Source organism: Hippocampus bargibanti, linkage group LG06 (assembly GCF_051943395.1).
Source record: "Hippocampus bargibanti isolate YZ-2025 linkage group LG06, ASM5194339v1, whole genome shotgun sequence".
NCBI lineage: Eukaryota > Metazoa > Chordata > Actinopteri > Syngnathiformes > Syngnathidae > Hippocampus > Hippocampus bargibanti.
The window spans coordinates 1427710-1445400 of NC_142739.1; the positions used below are offsets into that span (position 1 = coordinate 1427710).

The 17691-nt window shown below is 42.5% G+C and overlaps 1 protein-coding gene across 2 annotated transcripts; it reads right to left on the minus strand.

The window, feature by feature from the left end:
* Nucleotides 1–571: 571 nt before the first annotated feature.
* LOC148896154 (protein LYRIC-like) lies at nucleotides 572–16635 on the minus strand. Of its 2 annotated transcripts, XM_088999156.1 has the most exons (13): nucleotides 16013–16635; nucleotides 15721–15828; nucleotides 11683–11758; nucleotides 9834–10022; nucleotides 9189–9239; nucleotides 8916–9059; nucleotides 6667–6738; nucleotides 6528–6596; nucleotides 6304–6446; nucleotides 4622–4726; nucleotides 3799–3918; nucleotides 2411–2534; nucleotides 572–1339 (listed from the first exon to the last, which is right to left on the minus strand). In XM_088999156.1, exons 1-13 carry the CDS (start codon nucleotides 16340–16342, stop codon nucleotides 1275–1277), a joined length of 1596 nt encoding a protein of 531 aa, XP_088855282.1. In that variant the 5' UTR covers nucleotides 16343–16635; the 3' UTR covers nucleotides 572–1274. The 2 variants fall into 2 exon arrangements, with proteins under 2 accessions (XP_088855282.1, XP_088855283.1); XM_088999157.1 differs by lacking the exon at nucleotides 9189–9239.
* Nucleotides 16636–17691: the final 1056 nt, after the last annotated feature.

The window sequence follows — 17691 nt, forward strand, 5'->3', positions numbered from 1 at the left end:
CAAGACGTTTTGGAGTTATTTGGTAACATACAGTACAGTGAATTGTCTAATTTCAGTCATTTTGATTCTCATATTGTGTTGAAGTGATAATGGAGGGTTAAAACCGGTGATCTTCTTTTCTTTTCGGCTTTTCCCTTCAAGGCGTCGCCACAGCGAATCGGTGTCCTCCATCATCAGAGTTTTGATTCACGTTTCAGACTCCAATTGATTTCCATTACTGGTGCCAGGGTTAGGCACAACCGGTTGTACACTTCAGAGGGCAATTGCTCTTTCACATAAGGCCATTTCTTTGGATCTTTTACTTTGAATAAAATGGATTAGAAACGGTATTAGTGCGGTTTTGAATAGTCCCCAACATATCCTCTTAAAAATCATCACAATGTCTGGCCTGCTGCGTATAACCTGCTACAGATTGTGTCTATTATGTCAGTCTAGAATATGACTCGGAGCTGGAGTACCTTTAAAAGTTACAAAAACATGGATATGTGTGACACTGAGTTATAAAATGGCAGTCGTAGGTACAAAGCATTCCCTCCTAAATTGGAAAAAACAAACCAGTTCACAGTAAGTCGGGTTTTTACCATATGGCTTCAGCTTTACTTTTATTACAAACAGTTTTTTTTTATTTTTTACAAAAGAACATTTAGACTTGATAAGCACCTGAAGATCGAAAATCAAGGAGTTTGAAGACAGAGCATTTTCAGAGGGTCCAACGTGACTCCAGCAACCGATCAAATACAGTATGTTGTAAAAATCAGAAGGGATCGGAAGGCTCAGGACGACGACTAAGTTAATAAACCGGATGGACAGAGTCTTCTGAAATCTGACAGACCATGACAAACACAGACATTCAAGCGTTGCGGAGTTAAAATATCCAAATTAACAACTGAACTTTGTCACTCGATGCTCACTGTACAGCTGAAAAAAAAAAAGGCCAATTCAGCATGACGTTGACATGCTGAGAAACCTCAGTCACCACAGCAATTTATTGACATCTACATTGCTAATGACTAAGTCCTTCACTTAGTTCAATTAATGGAATTACAAGACGGTATCAAAAGCATGTTTAAAAATTAATTCCCAAAGCATGACATTTGATTAAGCTGCTTTGAGGGTCACATTTCCATGACCTCTGAATAAAATGCTCGTTTTTTTTTTTTCTTTCAGTCACGATTTTAGGTAACTCCATTCACTTGACCGCAGGTCCATGTTCTTTGAAGGTTGTTGCATAATCAGGGTAACAACTCTTGCATATGGTTGAATGCAAAGCAGATTCATGTCTCCCTTCTTGCCTTCTTCTTCTTTGACTGTTTGGCAACTTGCATTTCCTCAGGTTTTTCTATTGAGAAACAAACCGGTTAGGGGATTCGGTCTTTGCCTGTTCATTTCAACTCATCTGAAAGAGGCCCTTCCATCATGATGTGTTATGCATTGCATGTCAAAATGAGTCTGTGACATGCTTTAAGACTGACACCAACAGTGCATTTGGAAAGTATTTGCAGTATTCAGATTTTGTTATAGCCTCATTTACAAATAGAATGCAAAACAATAAACAAACCTACCCTACATGACAGTGTGAAAAAAAATAAATGTTGATATTTTTGCAAATGTACAGAACTGCTTAGCCTCCCCCTCTAAGAAATCACATGTACACAAGTATGCACAGCCTTTGGCCTCACTTCCATTACTCAAGCACCAGTATTTTGTTAGTTTAGAATGCCTCCTCACTCCAAGACACCTGATTCAAATGATCAGCTCATCAGTAGGCTTTGCAGAACCTGGATCATGATCTTTATTAGGTGAATCAGACGTGTTGGAGGAGGGAGGAAAATAAAACTCACAGCAGCTGGCGTTCAGAGATAGGAGTACACAGAAATCTCCCAAGTTTTAAGCATCAGATCCAGACCTTGCTCACTCCAGCTAATTTTAAATCCAATTTATCTTGCAAATGAGAATACAATAGAAAAGATATCTAATTTAAAACGGATTCTTTTCTTACAGACATGTGTGTTGTAGGCGTTCAAATACCTGACATGTTTCGGCGTATACTTCCGCCTTGGTCAGAGTGTCACGGATGTTGTTGTGACGCGCCATTTTCAGCTGGTGTTGCTATGAGGGCGTGACCTACCTGTCAGATCTGAATCCGTTTTAAATTAGATAGCAAGTAGACAGGATGAACTTAATACAACTAAGAGAAAAGATACAAAAACAGAATGGCACCTGATTGTTGTCATCATATCCCACCCCTCTAACCCAAAATCATCTTCACTGTATGACAATCAATTAAAATATAAAATAACTGACACACGTCGGCGACAGTACTTTACCAGGTACTTAAATCGCATGAAGACAATTCCAATGCTACTAACAGCTGTGAGGAAATGATTATTGATCAGGCTACTGTACTCACGCTGCTGTGTTGGAGCAGAAAGATTAATTTGAGCAGTGCTATGTCCCGCAGCTTGCTTCAGTGGCACTTGAGCGACGAGAGGTTTCTGAGATGTGCTGTCTTTCACTGGGCGCTCCAACTGCACCTACAGCGCAAGTGAGACTACATATCACCATGGAAAAATACACTAATTGAATTTCAAAGATGAATAAGGCATGTTCATTCTTTAACTCAGGAAACATGGAAGCTGTGTGGCCACTACACATCAAGCGGCATGATCTAATACAGGTTGGACAACCCACGGGCAACCTACGACCCCCTCGGGCCAGATCCGACCAATTGTTCTTCATAATAAGCCCGCCATGGGTTGGTAAACAACTGAGGTTTGAAATGAATCATTGCATTCATTTCATTTGGACTTGTAAGGACAGGCATTTGAACGTCAGGTAGCGTAGTTACTGTAAGTTGCAGAGCAAAGGGAGACAAGGAGAGAGGAAGAGAGGTCGAGAAAGAAATCTTAACTCCCACTTTGAGACCTATGTCAAGCGGAAACTCTCGAACTCTGTTAAAAAAAATCTACAGTAAACATTTTACTACTATATTACATTAAGGATCGATTCTGAACAAATGAAGATCTCTAAGCTATACGGAAGCCCGCAGTAGCATCAACTGAAGCAACTCCCGCTCGATACGATGGAAGTGTGTCCACGCTGCCATTTTTTATCTTTGGATCTAAAACGACAGCATTCGAGTGCTTCTTGATTGCAGTGAGTTTACTGGAATAGCAAAAGCTTTTAATTTTAGTCATTCATTTACATTAACGTCCTGTAGATGATGGCATCCAAAGTGGAAAGTGGAAATATATCTCATTAATCAAAGTGAGTTACAAAGTACAAAACATTCAGGAGACATTTGGAGTCGGACAGACTCAAATCCTGAGACAAGGAAGCGATTCATGTTCGCTCCAATTCTGGCAATTTCCATCCTCAGACTTGCGGTTCGATGGACAGTCAAGTAAATTAAATACATTTCCTGGAATGGTTTGACTATTATACTTTCCTCAGGTATTATTTTGTAATTGTTTTTATATATCTGTACTGTATGCAGAAGTGTACTGTATATATTGTTGCACTTTGGTGCTTGTGTTGTCATACATAGATGTTAACATACTTGGATATTCATCAAGGACATACACTGTACCAGTGTTGTTTCACTGTTTTCATGAATAAAAGCATGTTAATATTTATTAATATGGTTTGGTTCTGTTGATGTTTTATGTGGACTGTCAAATATGCAGCTTTTAATACGTACCGTATGTTGTGCTGACCCAGAACACGTGTCAATTTTTAAAAACCCCCGAGCCGAAACGTTTGCCCACCCCTAATCTAAAATAGCTCAGTTGCACCAACCTCAACAGTAGCAGCAGAATGTTCCTGAGCAGATGGCTGCTGCTTGGGTTTTTTCTTCTTCTTTTCCTTCTCATCCTTTAGTAGAGATGCAGGTTCTAACTTACTCTCTGCCACTCCAACCTGGACAGGATATTGTGCCGGCAGAGTGAAAATGAAGCTGTTTTGTGAGCTGGTGATGAAAATGCGATCAACCGAAATCTACCTCTGAAAATGACAAAAGCTCAAATTCAAACGTTCCCACAATTACAAATAATACAATACAGCATCAGACTGCTACATTTATGAAGACCTTCAAAGCTGCAGCAAATATTGATCATATAACACTGCATATCAATAAATCTACTGTAACCATCCATCCATCGTCTGCCGCTTATTCAGGGTTGGGTTGCAGGGGCAACCGTGTAAGTAGGGAAGCCCACACTTCCTTCTCCCCAGCCAGTTCTTTCAAATCTTCCTGTCGCGAGGCGTTCCCAGGACAGCTCGCTGACAGTCTCTCCAGCGCGTCCTGGGTTTTCTGCCAGTGCGGCATGCCCATAACACCTCACCAGGAAGGCGTCCAGGCATCCTAATCAGATGCCCGAGCCACCTCATCTGTCTGACTCCTCTCTATGTAGAAGAGAAGCGCCTCGACTCTGAGCCCCTCCCGGATGACCGAGCTTCTCACATTATCTCTAAGGGAGAGCCCGGACACCCTACGAAGAAAATCTTTTGAATTTTGCTTGATATTCCAGAACATTTGGGTTGAACGGCTAAACAGTCACTGATATCCACTCACATCGCTCAATACTCATATGCATCAGGGTGGAGACATTTTTCCTGTTACCTGGCCTGTTTCTTCCTCCCGAGCCACCCTTTTCTTTTTCTTTCTCTTCTTATTTTTGGCACCTCCATCAGCAGTGTTCTCTCCATTGTCCTTTTCATCTTCCTCCTGATAAAAACATGCACATATGAAGTGGTTTACATTTGAACCAACAGACATGCAAGTCCACCAATGTGTACATTGAGTACACAAAAAATAAACTGTAGTTAGTCAACTTTTTGTAGGACTTTTTTTCCTGCTTTCTCCACAAGGGCAAATCCTTCGGTCCATTCAACCTGAAATGTGCAATACTCGTCTTCTTTTTGACTCGTCCACTTATTCAAAAGGGGGCATTTACATATTTTGACATCAACAGCCACCTAGGTCAGTATCATCCAATCAAAACTGCTCTCTCACCCAAATGCAGACCAAATAGGAAATGAACAGCAAAAATATTTAGTTTTATCTGCGAGCCAGATGCAATCATCAAAAGAGCCATAGGTTCCCGACCCCTGATGTACGGGAACCGAAAATTGTCTTCCATTTATACACGGGAGAGAAAAAAGGACTGAAAGAGGCTGCAGTGAAGGCCCGGAAAAACATTTTATAAGAAAAATGTTAGTGCCCGATGAAGTCAATGGGCTACAGGCTTGATGTACTTGTTGCAAGTCAGGCTTATGCCACGATATATAAAATTGAATTTTGTTGAAATGAATTTAATGTGTTCCAATATTTTTGCTCGCCTGAAAAGTGGATGGCGTCAAACAAAACATGCTCTGACCTGAGTTTGTGAAATTACAGGTAAATACCATCAAAATAGAAATGTAATCGTAAATCATACACAACAAAAATAGAGGGATTGACCTCGTGTTACAATACTTTTGGCGGCGACTCTCTTTCGGCTCGCCTGCGTTTTTGGAGCCATCGTGCAATAATATCATTGGGGTTTACAGAGTCCCCACTCTTTTCTTAAAACGATTAAAAGGGACCATCTGCTATAGTAAGAGACAGGTTATCACAATGGACTAATTAAATCCACCCTCGGGCTTTTGAGAAGTGTTATGTTCTACAACTGCCGCTTAAAATGTATACATGTTTGACGGAATTAGCAATTAGCTTGCTTGGGAGCGCCACACAGGGCACTCTACTGGCAAGAAGCTGGAAAATGAAAAGTGTTACAGCTCAATATTGCTTGTTGAAAACAGCTGAAAACAAACACACACAACTTGTCTTTTTAACCATTTGCATATAACCGGAGAGAAAAAAGCTAGGGGAGGAAATGGTTTCACGTCAAATTTATGGGCGATGTGACGTTTTAATCATTTTGACTTAAAAATTGGACAATCATTTTCCAGGACATGGGGGAAAACCTTGCGGAAATTAACTTTTGATTGCCAAAGACTAAGGTTTCATTGTCATAATTGGAGGTTAAAGTCGTGAAGCAAGAAAAGTGCATTAGTGTTTTGGATATCCTACATATTTGTAGCGTGACTAAAATATAATGATGTGAAAGCCTTGTTAAATTCATATCTGACAGCAACAATTTTTAGGTTCTTAAATTTGATGATTTTTTTTTTTTTTATTATGTATTGAGACATTAGGTGTTTTCGGCCAGCAATAGACAGGAGCACCCTGATTTCTACAGCCACCAGGAGCCGTCAATCATGGTTTTGAATGGTACTCGGGATCATATCAGTATTACTTACATGAGCTCCACCCAGATTATGTTTAGCGGTCTCACTTTGAGGCTGCTCGTGAACAGGAGTGGGCCGGGGCGTGAGTTCCTCATAGTTTCCCCAAAGTTCAGAAGGGGCGTTCCAATCAGAGCTAGGATCTGCTGAACCACCATCTGAATTGGCGTGAAAAACAATTGGGGTAAATATGAGGCACATAGTACATCGTTATTAGTGCGTGTGAAGAAAATTCTTACTGAATCCGGACCACTCATCATCTACTTTTGGCTGACTGAGCCATGATGCATTATCCACCAGCTGCGGATCTAAACACACAGCACACCATGAATCTCATGCAGATTGGCGAGAACAACAATACATATTTCTTGCACTTACCAACTGTGCCAACACCCAGTTTAGTAAAGGGAACTAGATCAGATGGAATCCGATCAATCACTGTCCATGAATCTAGGGGAAGAAATATGTACCTTTTACATGAATGCTATTATCCAAAGTAGGCAGATGAGGACTCTCTTAATTTGTATTACTTTCACTCATTGGAGACTATTTAAAAATGTGGAAAGGACCATATGATTATTTTATATGTAGATATATCAAGCTGTAAGAACAATTTCATGCTTTTCACACGTTCATGTGAAAAGCATGTAATTGTTCCACTGTTCAGTGGGCAAACTGAATATTTTATGCTGAAGTTCTAAACTATTTGTATTATTTTTTGTCTTGTGAGACAAGCTGAGTTTGGATAAATGCGACCATCATTGGATTTTTTGTTTTTCTTTTTTTTTGGGTGGAGAATCTGAACAGCTCAATGTCATTTTTTTAATCAAATCCAACCCAGGTCACTTTCACGTGAACCGCAATCAGATATTGATCAGAATTTTTGCAGGTTGTGTGTAATCAAAAAACAACAGATGTCACCATTCTGTGTGGAAGGGACAAAAAATAATGAAAAACAAGTCGTGGTGGATGATGGAGAGTGGAAGGAAAGCAAGACTTCCCCAACGTATTGCCATTGGCCAGAAGGAGGTAGTCAATGCGACAAAGTATTTAACAAACACCATAAGGAAGAAGAGGAAGAAGCGGGACGAATAAAGACTTTTTGAATCGGATGATAGTAGCAGTACAAGTCATGCATTAACGTGGGTGGCCACTTTTGCAGCATGGTTAAGGTGGTGGTAATGCAACAAATGTATTTACAAACGCAGAAGAGGAAATACAAGGATAAAAAGCAGTAGTCAGCAACAGATGTGTGACACGTTGATATTTTAGCGCAGCGGACTAGCTAGTGCTGAGGCGTGCAAAACAATGAACTCGAACGCCTATTCGTTTCATGTTGTCAACTGGTATCTGGATTCATTTTAGGCAATATGTCCTTTAGGCAATATGTACATGAAACATCTTTAATTCAGGGAAAATCCAGACGACTTTCATCTCTGAACTTTGACATTGGCACAATTAAGTCCACAGTAGAATCGATCCTTATATTTTGTCTGCTAGATGGGAACTCTTTGTTCGATTTGCTGACCAAATTCAGCCAAAAGTATTCTTTAAAAACGCTCAATCTTCTTCTTTTCCTTTCGGCTTTTCCTTCAGGGGTCGCCACAGCGAATCAGTGTCCTGCATCTAACCTGGTTTTGTGCATCCTCTTCTCTCACACCAGCTACCTTCATGTACTCTTTGACAACATCCATAAACCTCCTCTTCGGTCTTCCTCTCGGTCTCCTGCCTGGCAGTTCAAGACTCAGCATCCTTCTCCCGATATAGTCGCTCTCTCTCCTCTGGACATGTCCAAACCATCTCAGTCTGGCCTCTCTGACTTTCTCTCCAAAGCCACTAATATGAGTTGTCCAAAGCCTCTAATATGAGATGCTTCCTGCCTTTTCTTCAGTGGCACTGTCTCCAGTCCAAACATCATGGCTGGTCTCACCACCGTTTTATACACTTTTTCTTTCCTCCTAGCTGAAACCCTTCTCTCACACCTGACATTTTTTCAACACTCTCCATTGCTATGGACAGTTGACCCCAAGTACTTAAAATCCTCCACCTTCTTTACCTCTTCTCCCTCGTCTGTCAGCCGGTCGGGCTCAGAGCTGAGTCCCACCTTGAATTCCTCCGTCACACCGACAGCACACCTCACAACTGTCTTACATTCATGATACATGTCTTGCACCGCTCTGACATACTTTGTCACACCAGACTTCCTCATGCAATACCACAGCTCTTCTCTGAGCACCCTGTCATACACTTTCTCCAGATCTACAAAGACACAATGCAATTCCTTCCGACCTTCTTTGTACTTCTCTATCAGCATTCTTAAAGCTTACACTGCATCGGTCGTACTCTTTGAAAAATCTCAATAAAGGGCCCAAATTCCAACGTGAAGTTTTAAACTTAGACCTTCCCCCCACCCCTTTAACATAGAAACGCACAAGTCATGCATTTGAGTCATTTTTTCATTAAGAGATTTGTCATGGAAGATTTTAGAAGCGCTTCATGCACCGATGCCATTATTAGACAATTAAAGATGGGAGCCTTTTGTCACATTGCTACTTGTATAATGGGTGGATTGATACAATCCTATTTCCTCTAGAAAAAAATACATCAATCTTGTTTCTCTATTTTACCATCAATGTCAGTCTTCCACTGTGGCGCTGGGTCTCTTGAGGGAGTCCACAGTCCTTGAGTCTTTGAAGCAGCAGTGTGAGAAACCTTGACCGGTTGAATGTCAGCCACACCTGCTGCTACGAATGGCGCCTCGCTCGTGTTAACTGATATTAACAAAGAAACGCGATAGTCAGCCAGGATTCACACCTCATGTTCATTTTGCAACACAGAGAAGAACTGATAAAAGGTTGAACGTTGAATGAGAAACTAGTGTACATTCCACTGATCATTACCATGAGATACAAAAGCATTCATCTTCTCTGCTGTCACCTTGGATGTGTCTCCTGGGAGGAAAGACTTGAGTGTGGTGAAAAAATATAAGGAACACTTCCATAAATGTATTTCTGTTAAAAGAGAACTTGGAGGCAAATTTAGGTTGACACATGAGGGGGTAATTGCCATATATATTCTCTAATGCCAATATTTATGATCCACTCGAGACGATTAAAAAAAAGGTTTGACATTGGGTTGCAAGAATCAATTAAAATCAGGAGTAACATTCGGATTATTTTGGACTAAACCTTCTCAAATTTCAGTTTTGGTGTTTGGTCAGCAGCGGATCCAAATAACTTAATGACAAAGAAGAAATTGCAACTCTTGAAAGGGCGGTTTGACTTGAATTAACAGTCACCTCAGTGGAATTTGGCGCAAAGGACACAAAACTCAACTTTGATGAGGGTCACCAAATAGTTGTTCTTTTTCTGTATATGCTGCACTAGATTAAAGTACCGAAATGAGGACCTTGGACACGAAACAGAATCGTTCAGATTCAAACAATACTCACCCCCAAATGGGGGCAGACAAGGTGACCAACATCATTTTAAAACCTTAAACTATGAACTTTGTGAAGAAAGCGCAGCCTTAATAACAATCCAAACCTTTTTTCTTCTTCTGTTTGGCAGGTGAGGCAGCTGCAGATGGCTTGCGCTGCTCTGGTGTAGCACTCATAAGAGCGCTGCCGCTGCTGCTCGCACCACCACCGGGACTAGCAGAGTCATCACTGGAACTCTTGTCCTTCTTGCGTAGTTCACGTTTTTCCTTGTTGCTGACCTTAGTCTCCCATGTACCTGAATGTAGAATCAAATGCAAATAAACGTACACTACAGAGTTGCAATTTACAGACGTTCCCCACATTACGAACGAAATACGTTCCGAGCGGTCACTCGTAAGGTGAATTTGTTCGTAAGTTGCTTCAGTGCTATATTTTGTATGGAAGTATGTTTAAGTATAAAACACAGACGCTCTAACAGCCATAAAATAAATTCACACCTACTGTAGTACGACAACATATATCCTTGGGTCTGCAGTAAGCCATTACTGAAGCTGCCGGCATGTAATTACTGAATTACGTGGCAGCAGCCATTACTTTTTGTTATGCATCGCATCCTGGAGCGTCAACTGGGAAGACGGATTTCCTCCCCGCCCACATAGTTGACACAGCCAATCGTAAGTGAGCTCGGTGGATTGGGGCCTGAACTCGTTGGCAACACTTCAGGATAGCAGGCCGCTGATAGATCAGTCTTGGTGTCCGTCGCGTAAACACCCAACCTAACCCTCCAATGAGTCTGTGTGTGTGCGCGTGAAGTACAGTACGCAGCCAATCGCAAGTGAGCTCGGCCGGAAAAAGGCACGCAATACAAAATCTAACTTACAGCATTTCTGTCCAAAATTTTTTGGACATACCTGCAAAAATGTTTGTATGTACCGTTACAGTAGTACAGTAACGGTACAGTCGTAACTCGAATGTTCATATATCGGGGAGCGTCTGTATGAGTGCCAGCCAGGTTAATCAAACTACACATACATATACAACAGTCCAAAGATGGCGCCGAAGTAGGAAGCTGTCAGTGAGTGCTCTCGCAAACCTCGCTTTTTTTATTGTTTTGGTGTTTTCTTTTGTCACTTTGAGTTGCTGTACGTCATGTGGAACGGATATGGATTGTTTTTCAGCATTTTTGGCCACGACATTCTCAAGGAGGAGCCTCTGCTGAGCGGTTGCACCTTTTCGACAGCACGAATATGCCAGCACTGTTTTGGATTTGGGGGGAATGTCAGTGTCATTTGACTGTCATCCCTGCAGCTCTGGGACGATTGTGCTTTTTTGCACCTGTAATGGGCACCATTTTCACAGCCCCACTTTGTTCAGCGGAGAGGTTGGTGCTGTTTGATCCTCTCCCCTTTCATCTAGAACTGCTTCATACAACAAAGAGGGTGCAGAAAGTGCTTAAGATTGAATGATTGTCTGTCTTTTGTGTTGTGTCACATTATTGGTGACGTATTTTGTTGTTGTTTTTTTACTTCAAATGGCGTCGCGAGAGTGACTGCCTTTACAGCAGGTCCCGTATTTTGTTTTTCTACTTCTTCCTCGCCCTTCCTTTCCTTCCTTTCTCCACTTTGCTGCTGTGAAATGTAAATTTATCCACTAATAAAGGCTGATCCAATCCAAATCCAATATGAACACTGAATGTATGCAATCAATGTGTCTTTTATGAATTGACTTTAAAAAAATGCCATAGAGTACCCTCTCCTTCCAAGCAATTCTGCCTTCACAAAGTGGTTTCATATCTCTACAACATAAAACAAAAAAACACAGTGGGGAACTTGACCAATGAGTGTTCCAACTTCTAAGTTTTTACAGAGTCAAATTGTCTTAAAGCCATATCTCACTAAACGGTGAAGGATTTGCAAGCGTTATTCAATAAATACAGTATACATGACATAATTTACCTTCCTCTGGCTCCTTCGTGACAGCTGCCGCTGTTTCCTTCACAACCTGTGTGACTTTCTTCTTTGACTTTCTTGTCTAGAAGATGTTAAATGTAGTCATTATTAACGTCATTATTATCTCTGACACACATTGGCAAAGTGCATGATCCCTCTTTTCCACCTCGCAAAATATGAAGTTCAAGGCTAACTTGCAGTTAGCCTTTAAGCTATGCCCACAGCTCAAAAAAAATGCAGATCCCCTGAAGCGTTGTGCTCTTTGGGCTACATCACCAATGTGTGCAATGGGCACCGTACATATGAAGATAGCGGCAAACAAGGGAGCACTAGCACCACATAAACAAAAGATGCGGTGGTTAACTACACTCAAACCTCCCTCATGCGCTTGTGAAAAATATGCTTTGATCCTCTCTTTCATCTAAAACTGCTTCATACAACACGGAGGGTGCAGAAAGTGCTTAAGATTGAATGACTGTCTTTTGTGTTGTGTCACATTATTTGTGATTTAGTTTTTTGTTGTTGTTTTGACTTCTAGATGGCGCTGCGATAGTGGCTGCCTTTACAGCAGGTCCTGTATTTTGTTTTTCTACTTCTTACTTTCTTTTCCTCTTACTTTCATCACTTTGCTGCTGTGAAATGTATATTTCTCCACTGCGACACTTCTTTTCCTTTCGGCTTTTCCCTTCAGGAGTCGCCACAGCGAATCGGTGTCCTCCATCTTCAACGGTTTGATTAACATGTTTGTTTTACATGTGCTTTTAATGTAGCCACAAGGGGGCACACGCCAGTGTCTTATTGTGCCGCTCCCAAGCCCGGATAAATACAGAGGGTTGTGTCAGGAAGGGCATACAATTTTTTTTGCCAAGACAAAAATGCGAATCAAACCTCTGAATCCCATACCGGATCGGTCGAGGCCCAGGTTAACAACGGTCGCCATTGATACTGTTGACCTTCAGGGTTCCAGTGGAAAATTGACTACTGTTGGTCGAAGAAGGAGAGGAGGGAGGTGTGCCCGGAGGAAAAGAGAGAAATGAAACGCCAAGAGTATCGAACTAAGAGTCGGAACGTTGAACGTGACTGTTGTGGACCAAGACGTAGCAAACATTAGCAAGGATGAAGTGAGGAGGGCGGTGGAGAGGATGAAGGGGGAGAAAGGCACTCGGGCCTGATGATTTACCAATCGACGTATGGAAGTGTCTTGGAGAGGTGGTTATTCAACAAGATCTTAGATGGTGAACAGATGCCTGAAGAATGGAGACGTGCCCATTTTTAAGAACAAAGGAGATGTGCAGAGTTGTACTAATTACAGAGGAATAAAGTTGATGAGCCATACAATGAAACTCTGGGAAAGAGTAGTTGAAGCTAAACTAAGAGCAGAAGTGAACATTTGTGAACAGCAGTATGGCTTCATGCCAAAAAAAAAAAAAGAGTACGACAGATGCAGTGTTTGCTTTAAGAATGCTGATAGAGAAGTACAGAGAAGGTCAGAAGCAATTGCATTGTGTCTTTGTAGATCTGGAGAAAGTGTACGACAGGGTGCCCAGAGAAGAGCTGTGGTATTGCATGAGGAAGTCTGGAGTGACGGAAAAGTATGTCAGAGCGGTGCAAGACATGTATCATGACTGTAAGACAGTTGTGAGGTGTGCTGTCGGTGTGACTGAGGAATTCAAGGTGGAGGTGGGACTCCACCAGGGGTCAGCTCTCAGCCCCTTCTTGTTTGCTATGGTGATGGACAGGCTGACAGACGGTGTTAGAAAAGAATCTCCTTGGACCATGATGTTTGCAGATGACATTGTGATCTGTAGCGAGAACAGGGAACAGGTGGCGGAGAAAATAGAAATGTGGAGATATGGAAAAGCGGAGATATAGAAAGGAGAGGAATGAAGATCAAGACGGAATATATGTGTGTGAATGAGTGATCCAAGTGCAAGAGTGATGCTACAGAGAGAAGAGATAAAGAAGGTGGGGGATTTTAAGTACTTGGGGTCAACTGTCCCGAGCAATGGAGAGTGTGGAAAAGAGGTGAAAAGCGTGTTCAGGCAGGCTGGAGAAAAATGTCAGGTGTGATAGAAGGGTTTCAGCTAGGATGAAAGGAAAAGTGTATAAAACAGTGGTGAGACCAGCCATGATGTTTGGACTGGAGACAGTGCCACTGAAGAAAAAACAGGAAGCGGAGCTGGAGGTAGCAGAGCTGAAGATGTTGAGGTTTTCCTTGGGAGTGGCCAGGTTGGATAGGATCAGGAAGGAGTACATTAGAGGGAGAACTCATATTAGAAGCTTTGGAGAGAAAGTCAGACTGAGATGGTTTGGACATGTCCAGAGAAGAGAGAGTGACTATATCAGGAGAAGGATGCTGAGCCTTGAACTGCCAGGCTGGAGACCGAGGGGAAGCCCGAAGAGGTTTATGGATGTGGTCAAAGAGCACATGAAGGTAGCTGGTGTGAGAGAAGAGGATGCCCAAAACCAGGATAGATGGAGGACATTGATTCGCTGTGGCGACTCCTGAGGGGGAAAGCCGAAAGGAAAAGAAGAAGAGGAGTTTTGGCCAAGCTTTTCCATCAGATGCCGTACTTGACAATACCCTCTATATTTATCCGGGTTTGGGACTGATAATGTCTAACTCAATCCAATCCACAACATCTGCATAACTACATGCAATTCTGACCACCTACAGTATTTTACGGCCCTGGAAGTAGTCCTGAGTGAACCACTTTGACTTTAGATGGTCGTCAATTCCCTGAGGGTTTGCAGCATCTGCAGGTTAAAGTTAAAACTGTAACCCAACACGGGCACCTGCTGTGACTACGTCAGTGCAGGCTGACACTGACAGAGTCCTCACCCGAAATGTTTTTTCACAGGATAAATAAAATGCTTTCAATTGCCATACCCAAGCACATGCACAAGCTAAAGATATTGAATACTTTAGCTGAAACATTTCTGTTTTACAGCGCTAATCATTACCAATGGTGATGCTCATCTGTGATTGGTTTGCCTTAGAGGGGAACAACTTCGACAGCGCTTATATTTACAATAGTTAGAAAGGTTGTGGAACACTGTACCCTATAAAGGAACCTTTTTTGTCTTTTCTTTTGTCACCTTGTGTTGCTGATTGTTTTTCAGCATTTTTGGCCACGACATCCATTAAGGAGACTGTGCTGAGCGGTTGCGCCTTTTCTGCAGCATGAATATGCTAGTACTGTTTTTCAATGGGAGGAATGTCGGTGCCATTCGACTTACATCGCTGGACAGCTCTGGGGCCAAAGCATCTTCACAGCCCTGCTTTGTTCAACGGAAAGGTCGGTGCTGTTGGACTGTCTGCGGATGGATGGATGCATGGCTTGAGGAGCCCGCGATAAGAAGAAAGGAGCGTCAGCGCAGAGCGCAGATGCAGAACTGTCGCGGCTTGGAATTGAAGCGGATTTATGTGGGACAGGAGATGTGAGACAATGTCTTCTCGTCAATGGATGCTACAGCTGCGTGCTTGCTTTCAACATATAGCTTGTAGTCGACATGCACATTCCACCATGATGTCCCTGATCCACTAGTGAAAAGATGCTTTGATCGTTTCCTCTTTCATCGAGAACTGCTTCATGTAACAAAGAGGGGAGAGAAAGTGCTTAAGAAGGAATGACTCTGTGTCTTTGTGTTGTCATATTTGTTATTTAGTTTTTTTGTTCTTTTGACTTCAAGACGGCGCCGCGAGAGTGGCTGCCTTTCCAGCAGCTCATGTTTTGTTTTTCTACTTTCATTCCTTTCATTTGTTGCTGTGAAATGTAAAATTATCCACTGCGAGAATAATAAAGGCAAATCCAATACTATAAAATGCTGTTTGATGATACATATCGAGAAATATAATTACGATTTTACCCTTCTCGTGTAAAATACGTACTAGAAATGCTTCCCAATATATACTTTATCTTCCTCACAGTGTGCGTCGATTTTACTTTCTGACTGTTGAGCGTAATTTGTTTCACAACTACATTTAAAGAGGGATCAAACCAGCAGGTTTAGTCAATTTATAATGCTTGCATCCTATATTACCTCAACTGGTTTTTCACTCTTGGTTTGTGGAGGCGGCTGTTGATGTGGCACTCTGTCCTCATTAATGGCGATCTCCTCGGTGACAGCTCTCCCGTTTGGCTGGGATTTCTAAATGCACAATAAGAACAACACGACGCGTTTCGACAAATGTATATATAAACGTAAAATAAAAAGAAAACGGTGTGTTGGCTGGATCCGGTCAAATTCTGGTTCGGAGCGTTAGCTTAGCATCTAATTTGGACAGGGTACCAGAGTTGTCATTGAAATGGCAAGAGCGGTCCTATTGACGTGCCTTTTCCGTCCGTTTCTTCTTCTTTTTTGGTTCTTCTGATTTGACAGGTTTAGCGGCACTTCGTTTCACCTCGACGGTATCCTCCACAACGGTGGTCGCAGGCCGTTTCTTGAAGAGAGCCTGGCACACCGAGGCCCACATTACGAGCACCAGAACGAAGCCGGTGCACGCCACAACCAGTATCACCCATGGCGGAATAAGCACAGGCTTGATCGCCAGATCCACGGCGAGCTGGGCTCGCAAAAAGTCCTGGCCTTTGGACAACAATGCATTGACGCGAGATGCAAGCAGTTCAGCCTGCTGAGACGCCGCGTCCTTCCACTGTTCCATGGGTATTGCAAATAGAGCTCCCCGACGGTTCGCAATTAAAGCCGTTTCTTTGAGCCGACCGAGCCCGCAATGCTAGCTAAAAATAGCGGTGGGACGACATGATGGAAAATCATAAATGCCTCACTTCCTTTCACTAACTACATCGGCCTAGGTGGACAATTAGCCAAATGTCAAGCTAATTATCTATCCTAGTTAAATGGATAGCTCTTTTTAAAACCGACATCAATTTCGGATTCCATTAAAAATCCGATAGTATTGCATTGGTCGCTGTATGTACGAGTGATGTGTCGTTTGCGAACGAGCCGGTTCTTAGAGCCGGATCTCTGAAATGAACGAAGAGAGCTGGAAATGGGAGCCGACTCTTTCCCCCTCTATTCCCCGCCCCAGTCTTCGGTTAAAGCCGTACGTGATTGGTCAAGCTTCTTGGTAGAGGCGGGATGGGAGAATTACAGACACGCAGCAGTGAGGAGAACGAGGAGTGGTTGGAGAAACAGAAGCACACTGTGAGGAACACATGAAACAGGAAAGGGCTTTCTGATTCTGATTCTGAAAAGACTTTCTCAAAGAATCATACCAGAATCATATAATAATAATAATAATAATAATAATAATACATTACATTTTAAGGGCCTTTCAAAGCTCTCAAGGACACCTTATAGTCACAGACAAGCATAGGTCTTTTCCTTTCGGGTCGCCACAGTGTTTTCCTCCATCTAACCCGGTTTTGTGCATCTTCTTCTCTCACACCAGCTACCTTCATGTGCTCTTTGACAACATCCATAAACCTCCTCTTCGGTCTTCCCATCGGTCTCCAGCCTGGCAGTTCAAGGCTCGGCATCCTTCTCCCGATATAGTCACTCTCTCTCCTCTGGACATGTCCAAACCACCTGAGTCTGGCCTCTCTGACTTTCTCTCCAAAGCCTCTAATATGAGTTGTCCCTCTAATGTACTCATTCCTGATCCTATCCAACCTGGTCACTCCCAAAGAAAACCTCAACATCTTCAGCTCTGCTACCTCCAGCTCTGCTTCCTGTCTTTTCTTCAGTGGCACCGTCTCCAGTCCAAACATCATGGCTGGTCTCACCACCGTTTTATACACTTTTCCTTTCATCCTAGCTGAAAACTTTCTATCACACATCACACCTGACATTTTTCTCCAGCCTGCCTGGACACGCTTCTTCACCTCTTTTCCACACTCTCCATTGCTCTGGACAGTTGACCCCAAGTACTTAAAATCCTCCACCTTCTTTATCTCTTCTCCCTGCAGCATCACTCTTGCACTTGGATCCCTCTCATTCACACACATATATTCCGTCTTGCTGTGACTGATCTTCATTCCTCTCCTTTCC